Source organism: Rosa rugosa, chromosome 5 (genome assembly GCF_958449725.1).
Source record: "Rosa rugosa chromosome 5, drRosRugo1.1, whole genome shotgun sequence".
Lineage (NCBI taxonomy): Eukaryota > Viridiplantae > Streptophyta > Magnoliopsida > Rosales > Rosaceae > Rosa > Rosa rugosa.
The window spans coordinates 1,154,607-1,172,397 of NC_084824.1; the positions used below are offsets into that span (position 1 = coordinate 1,154,607).

The 17,791-nt window shown below is 41.0% G+C and overlaps 1 protein-coding gene and 1 pseudogene across 1 annotated transcript; both read right to left on the reverse strand.

Moving 5' to 3' along the window:
* Window positions 1–844: 844 nt before the first annotated feature.
* On the reverse strand, window positions 845–1,515 carry LOC133709062 (agamous-like MADS-box protein AGL61; annotated as a pseudogene).
* A 917-nt stretch (window positions 1,516–2,432) lies between these two features.
* Window positions 2,433–17,458, reverse strand: LOC133709063 (putative pentatricopeptide repeat-containing protein At2g01510). Its single transcript, XM_062134662.1, has 5 exons — window positions 17,444–17,458; window positions 14,277–16,815; window positions 14,115–14,199; window positions 3,235–3,526; window positions 2,433–2,853 (listed from the first exon to the last, which is right to left on the reverse strand). The coding sequence occupies exons 1-2, from the start codon at window positions 17,456–17,458 to the stop codon at window positions 14,395–14,397; spliced, it is 2,436 nt and encodes an 811-aa protein (XP_061990646.1). The 3' UTR covers window positions 2,433–2,853; window positions 3,235–3,526; window positions 14,115–14,199; window positions 14,277–14,394.
* Between the last annotated feature and the right edge of the window lie 333 nt (window positions 17,459–17,791).

Consider the following 17,791-nt stretch of genomic DNA (forward strand, 5'->3'; position numbering starts at 1 on the left):
TAACAGCACATCCATTTTCTTAAAAACCTTAGACTTCAGATTATTCATTAGCCAATCCTCCACATTATAACTACAAAAAAAAAGCTACGTACTGCAGATCATCTTTTGCGTACGGTACAAGTATATGATATGTTAGAGGGTCTTGCAAAGAACATAAGCAGCACCCTCAGTTAAATGTTCTCTAGCTCTGTACTCGATTAGAAGTAGGACACCAAATACAAGCACCACTAGTAATACCAAACCAAGTTGGCAAATTTATTGTTATTTGGACAAAATCAACTTCGAGGCTTCAAGCATCTCATCAAGCTTTCAATTGTTCCCATCAATCAAGATATCAGCAAGAAGAGCATCATGATTCAGAACAAATGGAGGCCTTTAATAACAAAGGCTTGTTGCTAGCTAGTGGTTAGTTCATAACTCACATTAAGACCTAAAGAAAATCTTATCTTACCAGTTGTTGAATGCGGTCCAAATGCTCATGTGAGTTGAATAGTAGTTGCCTCCAAGCCATCTTGTAGAGGATCTGACTATAGGTTTTATGAACTCACATAAAACCCTGTAGAAATCTATTAATTAAGATTTCCCTCATGCATTTAGTATTTATTAAGATGTAACTGCTCAACTTATCTGCTTTATAATGATTAGAATATCATATAATTCTTCTTATAGGCATATGGATTATGATCCAATGCCATAAAGATAAAGATGCTTGCAAACTAAACTCATAGCTACATATCTACAATCATAATTGAAAGACAGAACACCAATTATTAAGTGCTAGCAAGGTGCTAGCTTGTAACTGCCTCTAAAGAAAGAAGAGCAATTAACTAAAACAAAGGAAATTTCAGAAAAAGCCATGTCCATAACCAAATCTATAGGCACTAGGAGGGATCATGGAACCATGTGATACATTAATCTCAACGGCTTTTCTCTCGGAAAGACGATGATCAAGTTGAATACCATTCATCATAAAGAATGGTACTGAAGAATTGCAAGGGTCATTCATTTTGTGGACTTCTTCAGTCACATTCTTCTTGAGCTCCTCCAACGCAGCCTTCAATGTCTGAAGCTCATCCAATCCAAGTTCCTCAATGGATTTTTCCCACCAACAATGGCTTGATCTCTCGCTGTCTTCACTCAGCTTGTCAAGTGCTTCTCCTCGATGTTTCTCAGCCTCCAAGCTTGAGCCTGTGTTAGCCGCATATTGAGCTTATGTTCAACACTAACCTCCCTGCAGTACTGAGCTTGTTGAGTACTACTGGAAAATGATAAATGGCTTGGAGTAAGAAAACGGCCGATGAGGCTCTCAACACTAGGATGGCCAAAAGAGAATGGCTTGTTAGCCGGAGAAAAGACTATGATCACAATCTCAACTCCACAGAGTGTGCAGAGCTCACTAGCCTTTTTGAAGAGTCCTGAACAACGTTTCGAGAATGTGACTTGTAAGTTACTTCTCTTTGGTATTTTGGCAATCACAATCTTTTGGCGACCCTGGCTAGGCTTTTTGCTCTTCATCGCCATAGAAGAAACTTGGGTTGTGGAGGAAGTATAATGAATGAAACAGGGAAACAATACTATTATACTAATGCTAGCTTATCTGTTCTTGGCTTCTTGCAGTGAATCAACTTGTGATGTTTTTGGGGGTATCATACATAAACATATATTTATACCAGTGCTCTTAAAGTAGCAGTTATGTTGGCCATTTTATGGTCCAATTGAGGTCTTAATGCTCCATTACAGGATATGACTATAACACAAGATCTTTTGGAAGTTTCTTTTTGCCAAGGAAGATCTTTGGGAAGTTACAAATTTTTATTGACTTGGTAGATTATTACTCTGAACATTAATAACCCCATTATGATTGGAATAATACAGACTCATAAACTTAATTTTAGAAGTCAATGTGAACCACCTACAAACACACTTGTGCTATCTGCACCTGACTGTGATCGCACCCGACTGAAACAAAGAGCTACTGTTTTCAGGTTACTCTCCTCCTGGCTCTTCTCATGTGGCAAAAGCCGCAAAAGTAAAAGGCAACTAGGTCCATTTCGTTTCGATCTTTATCCCATTTATCTTTCTCTGAAGCATTATCAACACCTAAAATATAGGGGGAAAAGGAAAGCACACGGGCACAACCTATTTAGTGGCACAGTTCATATGAAGAAATTCAGGCGTATCATCTCAAATCCTCAACTGTAAAGAGTGTAAGACAAAATTGCAAAGCCAATCTGTCTCAGCAAAACCATCCTTGTCTTCTGAATAACTATAGAATTGCATTGTCAATGACCACGAGCCAGAAACCAAGATTTAGTGCTAATATCGATTCTAGAAAGAGTACTAAATATGCCAGGAAAAGGTTGAGATGTTGTATTGTACAATCATTCTTTTATAACTCAACAATATCAGAAAAATTCTGAACAGCTCAACTGTTATGAAAAGGTTGAGATTTGATATTATGAAATTTACTGTCACAGATAATCAGTTAGGCAAGCCAGTAAAGACTTCAACGCCATTATACTTTGCAGGCTAACTTTAAAACATGTTGCTAGAAGATGGAACATGGACACCGCATGCAATGAGGGTACTCGAATGAAGTTACAAAGTAGATTGCTCAACTAAATCCATACACTAAACCGCCAAACTTTGTCCATGAAATTAAAGTGAAGAAATACTAGACTCTGAAGAAAGCAACACTCTTCTTTCCAGGTTCCATACATTTTGCAGCTCGCAGCAGACAACTTTTCTGTAAAGGACATGCTAGTTCTAAACTAACTAGGATTTTATTGGCTGAGCTAGAGGCCTCCAGAGTCCCAGCCTATACTTGTGGGTGTATTTCAAGATCAGCTTCCTCTGCAAAACAGAAATCAGATAACAAAGTTTAAATAAGTTCCATGTTAGACAATTGAAGAATTAAACTCATGAAATGAAACCACAAGTCTACAACATTGGAGTCCTTGGAATTTCATTCCCAAAAGGGCATAGTTCGCATTCATTCTAAATAATAAAGAATGCATAAAAGATTACTGAGTGAGATCCAATCAATAAGCAAACAAGAATGAGCATACCAAAGCTCTTTTTGGTTACAAATACCAGAGCCTTGGTATAGCTGCAATTGTACACGTTCCTAATGTAATAATTACTGTTATGGAAAAAACAAACTTCAATGTGCTAACACATAAGATGGTGTGTTTGTGCCCATAAAGTAAGTGATGTAGACTTGAGATGGATTACTTGTTTGACAGGGATGCCAAGTTTCTTCAGTCTGAGAGTACGAGTGACAAGCAGCTTCTGAAAGTCACCAATCTCATAACCAATCTCATATTTGCGGATTGTCACTTTGATGAGATAGTCTTCCTATCGTTAGGGGGAGATAAAAACACAGATGTTCAACAGGAATGACAGGAATTGTCGTGGTCTGTCCCCACTATGTGTCATCTCGATCCCCGTACCGCACAATCTGAACTTGAAGTGCGAAGAATAATCAAGCTCCAGAACGTAGCAGACACTCTGCCTGATGCGTTTTCTGATGAAATGGAACATCAACTTTTTAACTGATAGGAGGGTGTGAGAACTCTAGCAAATATCTTTATATATGAGAATTGTCAGCTTATGAGATATCTTAAGATGGCTAGATCACAATTTTCTTCAAGATTCTATTAGATGTTCTTCAAAAATAAATCTAACAAACAGGAGGGGTAATCAATCCCAATATGTTTAGGCATGTGCTAAACCACTCAACTGAGATGATGAACTGAAGACAAACGAAGTAAAAAATATCAAAATTTCATAACAATCATATACAGTTGAAACTGGCAGTCTGCTACCTTTTTCTAGTGAAACAGAGACAGCATATTGAAGCTTATACACAGAACATAATGCCCAACAAGCAACATATGCAAGCCTACTATTCTGGTTGGTTAATTTTCTATTACCTTTTATAAGTTCTACAAAAATGGCCAACTAGCAGATCAAGATAATCCCCATGTGCCAACATAGAAGGAAGCAATGTAATATGTGTAAATCATATCACAAATCAAACACAAAAATTTGCTTCCTGCATTTGAGTACACTGAATCAGAATAAGACAAGGAAATGATTGCAATTGGAACTTTTTCCTTATCTCTGGGCCCATCATATGCCGCAGAAAAGGAGCATAACTTCACTCTTTCTGTCCCATTCGCCGATGAGAAAAGATGGCTGGATGGGCAGAGCACTGAGGCTGGTAGGTTGAGCAAATCAGATCAAAAGAGAGGAATTTTTGTAGTAAGAGAAATTATAGCACTTTTTAATAAAAAAATATGGACTCGGTCATTTATATAGAAGAGAAACGTAAAAGAGCTACTGTTTGAGCCCAAAATAACATTTTTTCCGACAAGGGGGACTCGAAGAAAACCGGGCCAATATCCGTGGCCCAAGCTATATATTTTCGGCAAGCTCGGAATATATTGTTTAGAGGCTAAATAAAGCCTACTTGTAGGCCAAGCAATCTTGGAGCAAATCTGAATATTCTTTGATTTATTATTAATTATCAAGATATCTGATAATTAATGGTGATTTGTTTGCTTGATTGCCAAGTACTGTGCAAGCAGCAAATTGGGTTGATCAATTAAGGAAGGATACAATTTCCCTTCACTAGCCTTCACAAGCAACAATTATGGCTGCCCATGCAACTAATGGCATGCACGTACAGTATATACTTCCATGCAATCATGCTTGATGGTGGAACATATATGTATATATGATGTGGTGGCTCATGCATGATTTAATTAAGGAAAGGATATGGTGGACACGTGAAGCATGGCACAAGTGACAAGGGATATATGTATGTATATACAATTGCACATGCATGGCAGATGGGTCAATTAAGGAGTCATGGTGCTATACAATCAAGTTTGCTCGCGAACGTCAATAAGAAGATATATATATATACAAGCTAATTGCATGCCGCGAGCTACGAGAGTCGTCGCGAAGGCAATTAAGATACGTGCATATCCTACCGCATCCAAGATGAAGATTACGTTCGGGACTCCAAGAGGCAATTAATCTTTGCCTATATTCTAGCGGCGACAGAGTCAATCTCTTATTGCTTACAATAGATATCAAAACTATTAAGTGTTTTGATTTGATTCAAGGCCAATAACTGTGGCCTAAAATATAGCATTGCATTCCTATTTGGAAGGAGAAGCTGCAGCAGCCTATATATAGAGGCTAAAGACGATACAGAAAGGGACCTCTCTCATATCAATCAATCCTAGCGATTACAAAGCCTCCCCGGAGCAAACCTTCAACTTTGTTGAAACCCGGTGACCGTGCGCCAGTCCTAGTCTCTCCAAGAGCCGACTGTCAGCATCACCAGACCAACCCGGCGACCGCACTTCCAGTCCCAGTCTCCCAGCGAGCCGACTGCGAGCGCAACCGCCACCGTTACTACCAGCGAAGCAAGGGTAACGCCCTCGCAACCCAGCGAAGCTAAAGTCACGCTTTAGCGCAACCCGTGTTTTCTCCAAACTTCTCAGTGATTGCTCTGCTTAGTCTGCAATACTAAGTATCGATTCGGTGACGCGAAGAGATCACACCCAAAGTCCTTATCCGTAAGGCAGAAAGTCCTTATCCGTAAGGCTAGAGAAGAACCCTGTGGCGAGGTTGGTGCTCTCCTCGTCCACAAACGCTTGAAGAAGAAGTCAGGTCAAGGGACTACCCCAACGACTGCACCGCGCGGTGCTGGCACGCCTGCGCAATCACTCGCTCAAAAGAGACAGTTTGCAAGCCAACTGGTTTTGGAGCCAAACATTTTGGCACGCCCAGTGGGACCATACTAGAGTCTTTTTGTGTTTGCCATCATTGGGATGTCAGGAGAAAATCTTTACCAAAAGCAATTCCTAAAGTGATAAGATGGCCAACGTTGCCACCACTGACATTGATGACGAGTTCGTGCCCCTCATCATCCCAGAGGATGCTAGCATCGATGAACAACTCCGCATCCTTATGGTCGACAACGACAATTTTCGGAAGCATCTGGCAGCTTCACTCGCGAAATCGGAACAACAGATGCGCGAGTTTGATCAGCAACTGATTCGGAATGCTGAGGAGGCTAAGGCTAAGGCGCATGCACAAAATCTCGCCAAAACGGCCATAGCGCACGCGGCCATAGAGGCTGTACATGGAGAAGATCATCAACAAAATTGTTCTTCTGACAAGAAAATTGTCTCTGAACAAATATCTAACTTCTCCAATGATCAAGCCAAATATGTGGCTACTGATCAGATGCATGGGGGGCAAGATGCAGACCACGTTGGTTCCCATGATCAACATACGCAAGTTCATGTTCAAATTAATTATGATTCGGCTGCTGGACGCCACCTTGATCAAGAAATTGATCATAATCATGGTCAAGAACATGACCCACTCAATTATGACCATGCAGAGGATCAATTAAAGCATGGCCCACCTTGCAATCATCAATTTTGCCTTGGCCATGCTACTGGACGTCATGGTGAAGATGGCCACAATCATGGCCAACTTAATTATCAATTAAGTTGTGGTCTTGGGAAGCCAATTTGTGGCTTTATTAATCAATTCAACTTGAATTTCTTCATGTATGCTTCAAGGCCAGACGGTGGCTTTAATACATGTGGAGGATACATCTGCAACCCACCTTGCAAGAATGGCCAGAATAATTATTCTAGTGGCCAATTTGTCCTTCGTGACTGCAAGTTTGAGTATCATCAATACAAGTTAACTCTTGTTTATAATTATCAAGTTCTAAATTTCTTGAAAAAGAAATTTGTATATGATGATACTATACAATCCATAGAGGCATCTCAATATGATGCCTGGAAAGGAAATAGAGGCAAACAAATTTTTGATATGCCTATTTTTGCAAAGGAGATCAATTCACCACTTTTTGGTGATTCTAAATGTGATCTCAACATGGAGCCAATCTATGATGAATATGATGATAATTACAATTTAATTATTGGTTCCAAAAATCATATGCAGGAATTCAAGTTCTTTGAGGCTCTTGATCATGAAAATTTTGACCAACAAGTGGTTAAATGCAAAAGCCAATCTGTGGCTTATTCTGAAGACACCATGTTCTATGACATGGTAGTTGGCGACAAAGCCGATCTTGGGACACATTCATCTCCAAAATTGCAATTGAAGATCATGCTTCGTCAACCAACAAAGATACTTAGGGGGCAATATTACTCCTCCTGTGAGCCAATTTTCTTCCAAGTTTTCGACGCGAAGTATCTTTGTTGCTTTCCTGCAAGCTCTCACAAGAGAGGTTTTCATGCTATAAATTTTGATGCATCGGAGCATGGAGTGAAGCATAGGTGGCCTCCCCCGTGGCCTTTTAGAGGTTAGCCAAACACACTGCTGCTAGCTTCTTTCTTTGCTTTTAATTCTCTGTCAATTTTCAGTTTGCATCTTCCTTTTAGTTAAAAAAAAAAATACAAAAATACAAAAATACAAAAATACAAAAAGAAAAATACAAAAAGAGTTTCAAGTTCCAGCGCCGCGGGGGACGCAAATAGCCGCGAGGCCATACACCCGCAAAGCGCAAAGGCAATGGCCGCGAAGAGGTGGCCGCGAGGGAATGGCCGCGAAGGAGATGGCCGCGAAGCGAGTGTTCGCAAAAGACGCCAGAAATTAGCGAACGCGAGGCCATGAGTCAGCAAAGGGTCGCGAGGAACACTTCGCGAACGCTTTTCTAGCGAGCACAGACCACGTGAAGCGGAGTTCGCTGAATATACATCGCCTATGCCCCCGCCAGCGAGCTTCACCAGAAATTCTCCAACAAAATATGCTACAACTGAGGCGAAAGCGATCTGAGGCCAGCGAGTGGGCTTTAATGGACAACATGCCAGCCACTGTGGCAGATGTCAAGGCAGACCAAAGCGGAGGACTTTCGACGCTAAAACACCTTCAGAGAGAGTTTCCTCTGGCAGCGAGAAGAAGCAAAACTGAACCGCAGGGAGCTACATGTCCAATCCGTAGTAATCTCCCACTGTTTCTACGAAGAATCAAGTTCAATCCCCATGACCCAGTGATTGGTTGTGCTCTTTGTTGATAAATTGATCTTCTATGGGTTGTTCTGTAGATTTTTCATCACAAGGCTGCAACCATGAGATATGCATACCAGGTGTTCGATGAAATGCCTGAGAGAAGCACTCTGTGAAGATGACATGTGCAGACTTGGGGGGGGGGGGGGGGGGGGGCAGAACTATCAATCTTCAAGTCAGTGTATCTCTGAGAGATTACAACAGAGTATCAGTCCCAAATGATCAAGTGCAACGAATAGAGGCTTCTGAATATTTGCCTAGCACACTGGGGGCATCAGGGGATTGGTATTTTTCAATGTTTCTTTGAGTAGCAATGTTTTATAGTGTTTTCAATCCCAGAATAAGACTTCGAGTGTCTTGATATAACACAGGGCCAATCCCTGTGGCCTTAGATAAATTGTTCAAGATTTATGGAAGCCTACTCCGTTCCGAGAAATACCAGAAGCAGTTGACAGTAGTAGAGTTATCTATTCAAAGACTCATGTGTAGTAAGTGTGTCAGGACGAACAAGCTTGGGAGTAAGAACACAGAATTTCCGGGACTCCAAGAAGAGCTATTGCAAGAAAGAAGAGCTGGAATTAATTGATCTTCTTGGAGCCAAACATTCATGGCCGTGTAAATATCAAGACTTCCTTTCCAGGGTTTTTGTTGTTTTGCTTTCAATACTACAGGGCCTCAGATTCTTTATTTCATAAAGACCTCTGAATATAGAAGTGAATGGATGGATCAATGAGGGACTCATCTTCAGGGAAGCATGAAATTCTATTGTTATCAGAGGCAAAGACGAGTATACTCCCCTGTATAGCAGCATTTTCCTATATTCTGGAACATGAAAGTTAAAGCTGGGTGATCCGGCAACTTGTTGTTTTGTGGGGCTTTGATGCAAGATGAAAAAGTAGAGCAGCTAATTTTATATATATCATCAATGAATATGATGGAGAACTGTTCACATGGAGGCAACAAGTTGCAATGGAGAAAAGCATAATTAATTCAAGTTGCAGGACCAACTTTTCTTCTTGGTCAAAGAATTCAAGCCTACAGCAAGGAGGAGGTTACCAACTCTTGGAAATTTGAGAAGGAATCTTCATGAAAAAGGCTAGCAGTGTCATTTCTTGGTCAAATTCATGTACTTGGAGCATGCTTTCTGCAATGGTATTTAAAGACTTAGTTGCAGCATGTTCTTATCCGCTGGGGAATACAAAAGAGGCTTAAAACCAAATTTTTGGTTGGTTAGCCTGATGGGCATGTAGAGAAGTATGATGGGCAGTGAGTTATATAAATCATATACTGGGTTCTTTATCTCACATGTTGTCAGGGCCTGTGCATAAATCATGTGACTAGAAGAGAGTAGTTTCTCCACTTTCTTTGGGAAGGGGCCTGAGTTATGTAACCCAGTATATTCAAATCCAAGCTTGGGGTTTTTAAATATATTTGGTTATTCACAGTTGTCCAAGAAGTCTAGTTTCTGCCTTGGAAAGGTTATACATAAGCTAATAAGTGGCCTAGTCTGAGGCAACTGATGTTAGCTTCATTTGATCGCTGCGTGTTCTGTTCATGACTATTCATGGTTGATGATTCTTCAATGAAAGACCACGTCACAACAGCCTCATGGTAGCAACTGAAAGCATAAATGTGGTGTCTTGGTTTGATTAACAAAGGACAGAGCTGGAGGTGCAATTTCCTATTGCCAAGTATTACCACAAATTGCGGTGAGCATTACATGACTAAGGTGCATGGGGGGGCATCGTGTCGCTATCAAGACAGTATGCAACAATTCTCACAGCAAAGTGACTTTGATTAATGTTCACCTGCAATCCTACGTGCGGAAAAGAAGAATATATATATAGGTGTTCACGCACTGCACGTATTTGATTATGAAGAAAAGAGCCTAATATCTCTGGCCATAATTCATTCAGCTAGAAAGTTCATTTGATATATATCAATCTCCTGGGATATGTGTCATTCCAAGAAGATGCTAAGTGGCCTAAATATCAAAACTCCATGGGTTGACGGCAACAACTTATTTTAAGGGGAAATAGGAAAACATGGAGGCAGCATAGCCAATTGATGTTTGATTAAGGCCAATGCGGGTTTGATTGTAGCGGTACAGCAAGTGTGGCACCTCCATGTGCTAGATCATGATCTCAGACGTGCATTTAGCATATTTGCAAAGCACGCATCTCGCGAAGAAATGAAAGCGAACAATTCGCGAAGGAATACTGGTGATTCATTTGTGTGTGCTCACCGCTCGCATATATATATACAAGGAGCACGCGGCCTCGGTAAAAGTGGGCATGTGTTATGATTACAGGTGCGCGCCTGTGTCAGTAAGCTCGCGAGCGTTCATAGCCGAAGCCCATTCTCATCACCGCGAAGGGTCGCGAGCAGTTTGGAGACTTCACGAGGTAGAGAGTAAATGCAACAAGTAAAAATACTTCGCGAAGAACTTTCATCAAGCTCACTCAGATTTCGTCCTCATCAAGATCTTCCTCGAGGGGATTTGCTCCTTACTAGGATCCTCCTTAAGGAGATTTTCGCAAGTTGATAGTCAACAAATCTTCGCAAGGTCTTGCATTTGTTCGCGAGCTCAAGGCAAATATCAGAGAAACCTTCACGAGGAATGTGTGTTCGCGAAGCACATTTAAATCAAGCTTACTGAGGTTTCTCCTCAAGGACATTTGCTCCTCACTTAGATCTTCCTTGAGAAGATTTCTATCTCTTCCTCAAGGGGATTTCCTCCTTACTGAGATTTCTCTTCAGAGAAGTTTTGGAGAAGATATCATTTTTAAGGCCAACACCTGTGGCTTTTAAGTTTTTACCAAAGTTTCACTTTGCCAATATTCTTGCTCAAGACTTATGCAGTGTTTAAGCTCTTTAAGGCCAATTCCAGTGGCCTAAAAATAAAAGTTTTTCATCCAGGTTGATAATACTTTGTGGAGCAATTCAAAAACTTATGGCAAGTACATCGTTTGCAGGTCTTTGTCTATCAAGATTGAGTTGGTGGCAATCAAGCTTCATGGCCTATACTTAATCAGTCCAGTGATATCAGTTGAAGCCAATGCAAGTGGCTATAAAGCGACGTTATTGCAAGATGAATGCTGACTCAAGACCTCTTCAGTCAAGACAGGGAACTTTGACTTCGAGGTCTGGGGGGCAATGTTTGAGCCCAAAATAACATTTTTTCCGACAAGGGGGACTCGAAGAAAACCGGGCCAATATCCGTGGCCCAAGCTATATATTTTCGGCAAGCTCGGAATATATTGTTTAGAGGCTAAATAAAGCCTACTTGGAGGCCAAGCAATCTTGGAGCAAATCTGAATATTCTTTGATTTATTATTAATTATCAAGATATCTGATAATTAATGGTGATTTGTTTGCTTGATTGCCAAGTACTGTGCAAGCGAGCAAATTGGGTTGATCAATTAAGGAAGGATACAATTTCCCTTCACTAGCCTTCACAAGCAACAATTATGGCTGCCCATGCAACTAATGGCATGCACGTACAGTATATACTTCCATGCAATCATGCTTGATGGTGGAACATATATGTATATATGATGTGGTGGCTCATGCATGATTTAATTAAGGAAAGGATATGGTGGACACGTGAAGCATGGCACAAGTGACAAGGGATATATGTATGTATATACAATTGCACATGCATGGCAGATGGGTCAATTAAGGAGTCATGGTGCTATACAATCAAGTTTGCTCGCGAACGTCAATAAGAAGATATATATATTAGGGCTGGGCTCGGGTCGGGCCGGGCCCGAAAATTAGTGAGACCGAGACCGAACCCGAAAATGTCGGTTCGGGCCGGTTCGGTCTTTTTGTAAACTGAAAACCGACAGAAACCGAACCCATTCGGGCCGGTTCGGTTTTCGGGCTTTTTCGGGCCCAAACATTTATTTTCAGTTTTCCACCGAAAAACAAAAACGAAACAATTTTTTTTCCTTTTCTAATGCCCAACACCACATCATTGTATATGTTACATGTGATCAAGATAAAGATTTCATTTAGCTACAAAATCAAAGGTCACCAGCAGCCACGGGGCCCCTGGATGGGTCTCTTTCTGGCAACCTAATATAAGGTGTGTCACTGTGTTGTAATATATAAATTGTAAAGTATCACAAGAATATAACTATCCTAATGGAAACTATAAGGGAACCTTTCTAGGTTGTACATTGGAACGTTTTACAAGTCATCCTGCAAAGAAAAGAGAAAGGAAAACTTATGTAAGGAAAACTTTCGGGTCGGTTCGGGCTTTCGGGCCCTGAAAATATGGAACCCGAGACCGAACCGATTACATGAATATGGAACCCGAGACCGAACCGAACCGAAAATTTCTATTCTAAAACCGAACCGAATCGGGCTTTTTTCCTCGGTTCGGGTCGAGTCCTCGGTCTTTCGGGTCCGGACGCCCAGCCCTAATATATATATATACAAGCTAATTGCATGTCGCGAGCTACGAGAGTCGTCGCGAAGGCAATTAAGATACGTGATCCTACCGCATCCAAGATGAAGATTACGTTCGGGACTCCAAGAGGCAATTAATCTTTGCCTATATTCTAGCGGCGACAGAGTCAATCTCTTATTGCTTACAATAGATATCAAAACTATTAAGTGTTTTGATTTGATTCAAGGCCAATAACTGTGGCCTAAAATATAGCATTGCATTCCTATTTGGAAGGAGAAGCTGCAGCAGCCTATATATAGAGGCTAAAGACGATACAGAAAGGGACTTCTCTCATATCAATCAATCCTAGCGATTACAAAGCCTCCCCGGAGCAAACCTTCAACTTTGTTGAAACCCGCTGACCGTGCGCCAGTCCTAGTCTCTCCAAGAGCCGACTGTCAGCATCACCAGACCAACCCGGCGACCGCACTTCCAGTCCCAGTCTCCCAGAGAGCCGACTGCGAGCGCAACCGCCACCGTTACTACCAGCGAAGCAAGGGTAACGCCCTCGCAACCCAGCGAAGCTAAAGTCACGCTTTAGCGCAACCCGTGCTTTCTCCAAACTTCCCAGTGATTGCTCTGCTTAGTCTGCAATACTAAGTATCGATTCGGTGACGCGAAGAGATCACACCCAAAGTCCTTATCCGTAAGGCAGAAAGTCCTTATCCGTAAGGCTAGAGAAGAACCCTGTGGCGAGGTTGGTGCTCTCCTCGTCCACAAACGCTTGAAGAAGAAGTCAGGTCAAGGGACTACCCCAACGACTGCACCGTGCGGTGCTGGCACGCCTGCGCAATCACTCGCTCAAAAGAGACAGTTTGCAAGCCAACTGGTTTTGGAGCCAAACAGCTACTGTCCTACATTTTCGACTACTCTTGTTTTGAAGTTGTATAAATTACTACTAAATTGAACAACTACAATTTGGTCTTTTACATAAATATGTATAGTTTCATTAAGATTCGAAAGTGGAGCAAACCATCTGAATTGAACAATGTTAGTAATCTGGTGATTCAAAACTCAAGATTCGCAATTAGTCTATGGACAGTCATCTAACTGAACCAAGCAAAAAGCTAGTGAATTGTCACAACCCCAAAGTGGTTCCTCACAGTCAACAAAAGCAACAAAATGAACCAGATGTTAGCTTTGCCTATTTCTGAGAACAAATTGTATAGTTTCACATACATGCTGTTGCATTTTAAATGAAAAAAATGATTCAAAGTGAACTTAATAAAAAAGTTAAAAAAGGAGAGAAGAATAGAAAAGAAAAACACAATTCTCCCAGTTATCTACACCATATTTTTCGAATAATAAGATTGGTGTCATGAACAGGCTCTTGCTAGTTGCATGCAATGACTCCATATCAAGATTCAAAACTGGTGTTATCTGAAAACACAGATAATATATTAATTCAAACCCCAAGTAGAGAATTATGAATAATCTAGACTAACATTACTGCCTGGAAACTTGGTATCAGTTTAGAGGCAAAACCACTGTTTGCAAGCAAACACAGCATATCTTCAAAAGTGATACAACCACTGGACAAAATAAAACTCGGAATAAAAATTTCTTCAAGGATAAGAGACTTTAATTACCTCCTTGTTCCAGTTGGTTCTGTAAAGAACTATAATGAGCACCAAGGTTTGAAGAGCTGTTCCACATCACGCCTCCCCAAATTCCCTACAATATATTTCAACATATTTGATTGAATTTATAAAACACATGAAAAGAATATCGGAAACATATTACTTACCTACCTTTCTCATGAAGACGTGCTATATATTGCACACACCACAGACTCACGGGGATGCAATTTAAATATGACATATGTGCACCTACAGATGATAAATAATAATGCCCAGTTTGGAAAAAATGTCACCAAAAGTCCCCACAGGAGCAAAGCCCATCTCTAAAATGATGGAACCTGCTCGAGTCTCTAACTGTTATTTCCCTCCCAACAATCTTCGTGATCACTTTGATTGCAGCATGGCAGTCTGTGCAAGCTCGTAAATTCTTCATCACCACTATAGGCGAACCTTCTGGTGTGCTGATCAATGCAAATGCAATCGCTAAGCGTTCACTGTGATATTTGAGAGACTCCACTTTTATTTCCTCATCTTCATTGTGAAGGGCACAACTTGTGTCAGCCTTGTATCCTTCCTTTTCCATCTCCTTCACCAACTCATCAATTTTTGACATAATTTTTCCACTCTCTGGATGGCTATTATCATTCACTGTAAATACATGAATCTTGTGTTTGATTTCTACCCAACTATACGCTGTAACCTTTCTCACTCCTCTCTCCCTCATCGCCTTCTTCACCTCCCTTAAACTCTCCCACTCACCTATTTCTGCATAAATGTTTGACATGTTGACATAAGCAGCTGCATCCCTAAGCTCGACCATATTGAAAAGCCTGTTTGCGGCTCTCTCTGCCAATTCTTGATTCTTATGAATTCTGCATGAGTTTAGTACAGACGACCACATAATCTCATCAGGCTCAAATGGCATTCGAGCCATTAATTTCTCTCCTTCATCGAATCTCCCACTTCGACACAGCACATCCACCATTGATGCATAGTGTTCTCTCTTTGGAACAATGTTAGAGTTATGCATCAAGGAGTTGAAGTAATATAGTCCTTGTTCAACAAGCCCACAGTGGCTACAAGCAGTTAAAATGCTCAAGAAGCTAACAGAATCTGGTGCAAAACCTGACTGAACCATCCATTCAAACGATCTAAGAGTCCCTTTACCATCACCATTTTGTGCATAAGCTGAGATCAGGGCATTCCAACATACAATATTTCTCTTTGGCATCTCCTGAAAAATCTGAAGAGCATCTTTCATGGATCCACATTTCGCATACATATCTAGAAGCGCACTTGCAGGAAAAACGTTGCAAATGAATCCTAATATGATGACTGATGAGTGTAACTGCTTTCCTAGTGAGAGTGAAGCCAAATTTGAAGAGGCTCTTAAGATGCTTGCGAAAGTGGCCTGGTCGGGACTAACATTTCCTCTGCACATCTCATTGTACAGTTCCAGGCCTTCTTCATGGAATCCCTTCTGAACATATGCTGAGATGAGTGCAGTCCATGGCACTGTACTTTTGTCAGCCAGACTAGCAAATATTCTTCTGGCTTCGGTAAATCTACCACATTTGCCATACATGTCAACCAAAGAATTTCCAACCTGAGATTCTGAATCAGCTGTTGCTACAATGGCCTGGGAATGTATCTGCCGGCCCACATTTATGTTCAGAGTATTCGCTGCTATGCTCAACATGGTTGCAAAAGGGAATTGCTTCCGGTCATATTTGGAAAACTGCAATTCACGGAAAAGATCAAGAGCCTCTTTAAATTGCCCATCCCATACATAGGAGGAGATGATTATATTGTAAGAAATACAATCCAACTCTGGCATCTCATAAAAAAGTTTCCTTGCTTCAACCACATATTCATGCTTTGAGTAGAAATCGAGCAATGCATTTCCCACAAAAACGTTCCAAACAAAATTAGTCTTAACCACAAAACCATGAACCTGTTGCCCAAGCACAGTGTCATCTAAACCGATAGCGGCACAAAGTACTGCTGCAAATGTAAATTCAGAAGGCTTGTAACCCAGATTTTGCATCTCAGCAAAGAGGTTAATAGCACCTTCATTCAACCCATGTTTCGAGGACCCTGTTATCAATGCATTGAATGTAACAGCATCTCTTTCAGGCATTTCCTTGAAAAGCAGAAAAGCAAAATCCAGGCAATGTGATTTGCAGTAGGAATCAACCAAAGAATTGCAGACCATGAGTGTAGAATGATATCCCAATTTAAGGATATGAGAATGAACCTGAACTACTTCCTTTGTAGCATCCATGTTGCTGCATCCTGATAACAGAGTTGCAAAAGTCACATAATCCGGCTTAGTTCCCCACCGATGCATCTCGGCGTAAAGTTTAAATGCTTCACGGTATTGACCAGCTTGCGAATACCCACCTATCCATGTTACAGCTGTACGCTCAACCATGGCCTTATAAAGATTACCACAGTTGACATAACTGGAAATCATCAGGTTTACTGAGAAAGTGTTTTTCTGAGGCATCTGCTCAAACACCTGTCGTGCTCGAGATAACTCGCCTCGTTTTAAGAAGTTCTTGAGCTGAAAATTAGAGCGGTACGTGTTGGGATCAAAGCCGGTCTTGATGATGCGGGCATCTATAAAACTTGGGGGGTTGAGGTGGAAATAGAGGAGTCCTTTCGGTTTTGGGGATTCAGAGACTCTTAAACTTGCACATTGTTTGATCTAAATGCTGTCATAGGCTAAACTGTGGACAAAAGCAATCACATTTTAGCAAACAGGTAGTAAGGCACAGCTCTTTTATTGCAATGAAAATCAAAACGGTACGTAATGAGTTACGTAGGCCCCAATTTCTCAGCAACCAAAACAAACTTCATTCACTCCTCTTTATTTTATTTCGAATCAGTGTGGCCTATAAAGTTTCAAGCTTGTATCAAAACCAACATAACATATACATATGAAAGTCCAGAACCGAACAAATTCAAATTTGACAAATCAAACTTTCAGATACTAAGCTTGGATATCACAGAAGCTTCGCTTAGGGATTGAATTGAACTAATGTTGGGACCAGATTCAAAAAAAATTAAAACGAAAAAAATCAAATTGAAAACCTCGCACTCGCAGCGAAGTGCAGAGCTTCAAGGATTATTAGAGAGAGTCGAGTCGACTATTCGATCGAAAAGGTGCGCATTTGAAGATCCGAATGAAAAATTCGGAAGTGAGTGATCCCTTCATCAAGTCTCTGAGATCGTCGTCGGAGAGGCCGAACTTCTGGAGCTCCGCCTCGGATGGATTTGACAATCGAGAGGTTGGAGAGCTGAGGGAGCATGAATGTTTGCAGCGGTTTGATTACCTGTAGACCGCGCATACTTCAAAGGCGTCGTAATAAAATACTGGACACGGCGTGCTTTTACTGCACGCCTTATTTTTTTACTTGAAAACGTAAGTTTCACGGCGCTCAAGGCGCACGTTTAATGCACGCCATAAATTACGCGTCGTTAATGATCAGTTTTTTTGTAGTGTGATCATTAGTCGTTACACTAGATTTGATTGGAAAAAATGGCCCAAATCTTCAGATCCTGGAGAATATATATAAAAGCTTAATGTTTGGACTGCTCATTCATGTCTTTAATATGAATTATGCTTGGACTGCTCATTCATGTCTTTAATATGAATTATGCTCTAGTAGATGTTCTTGCTG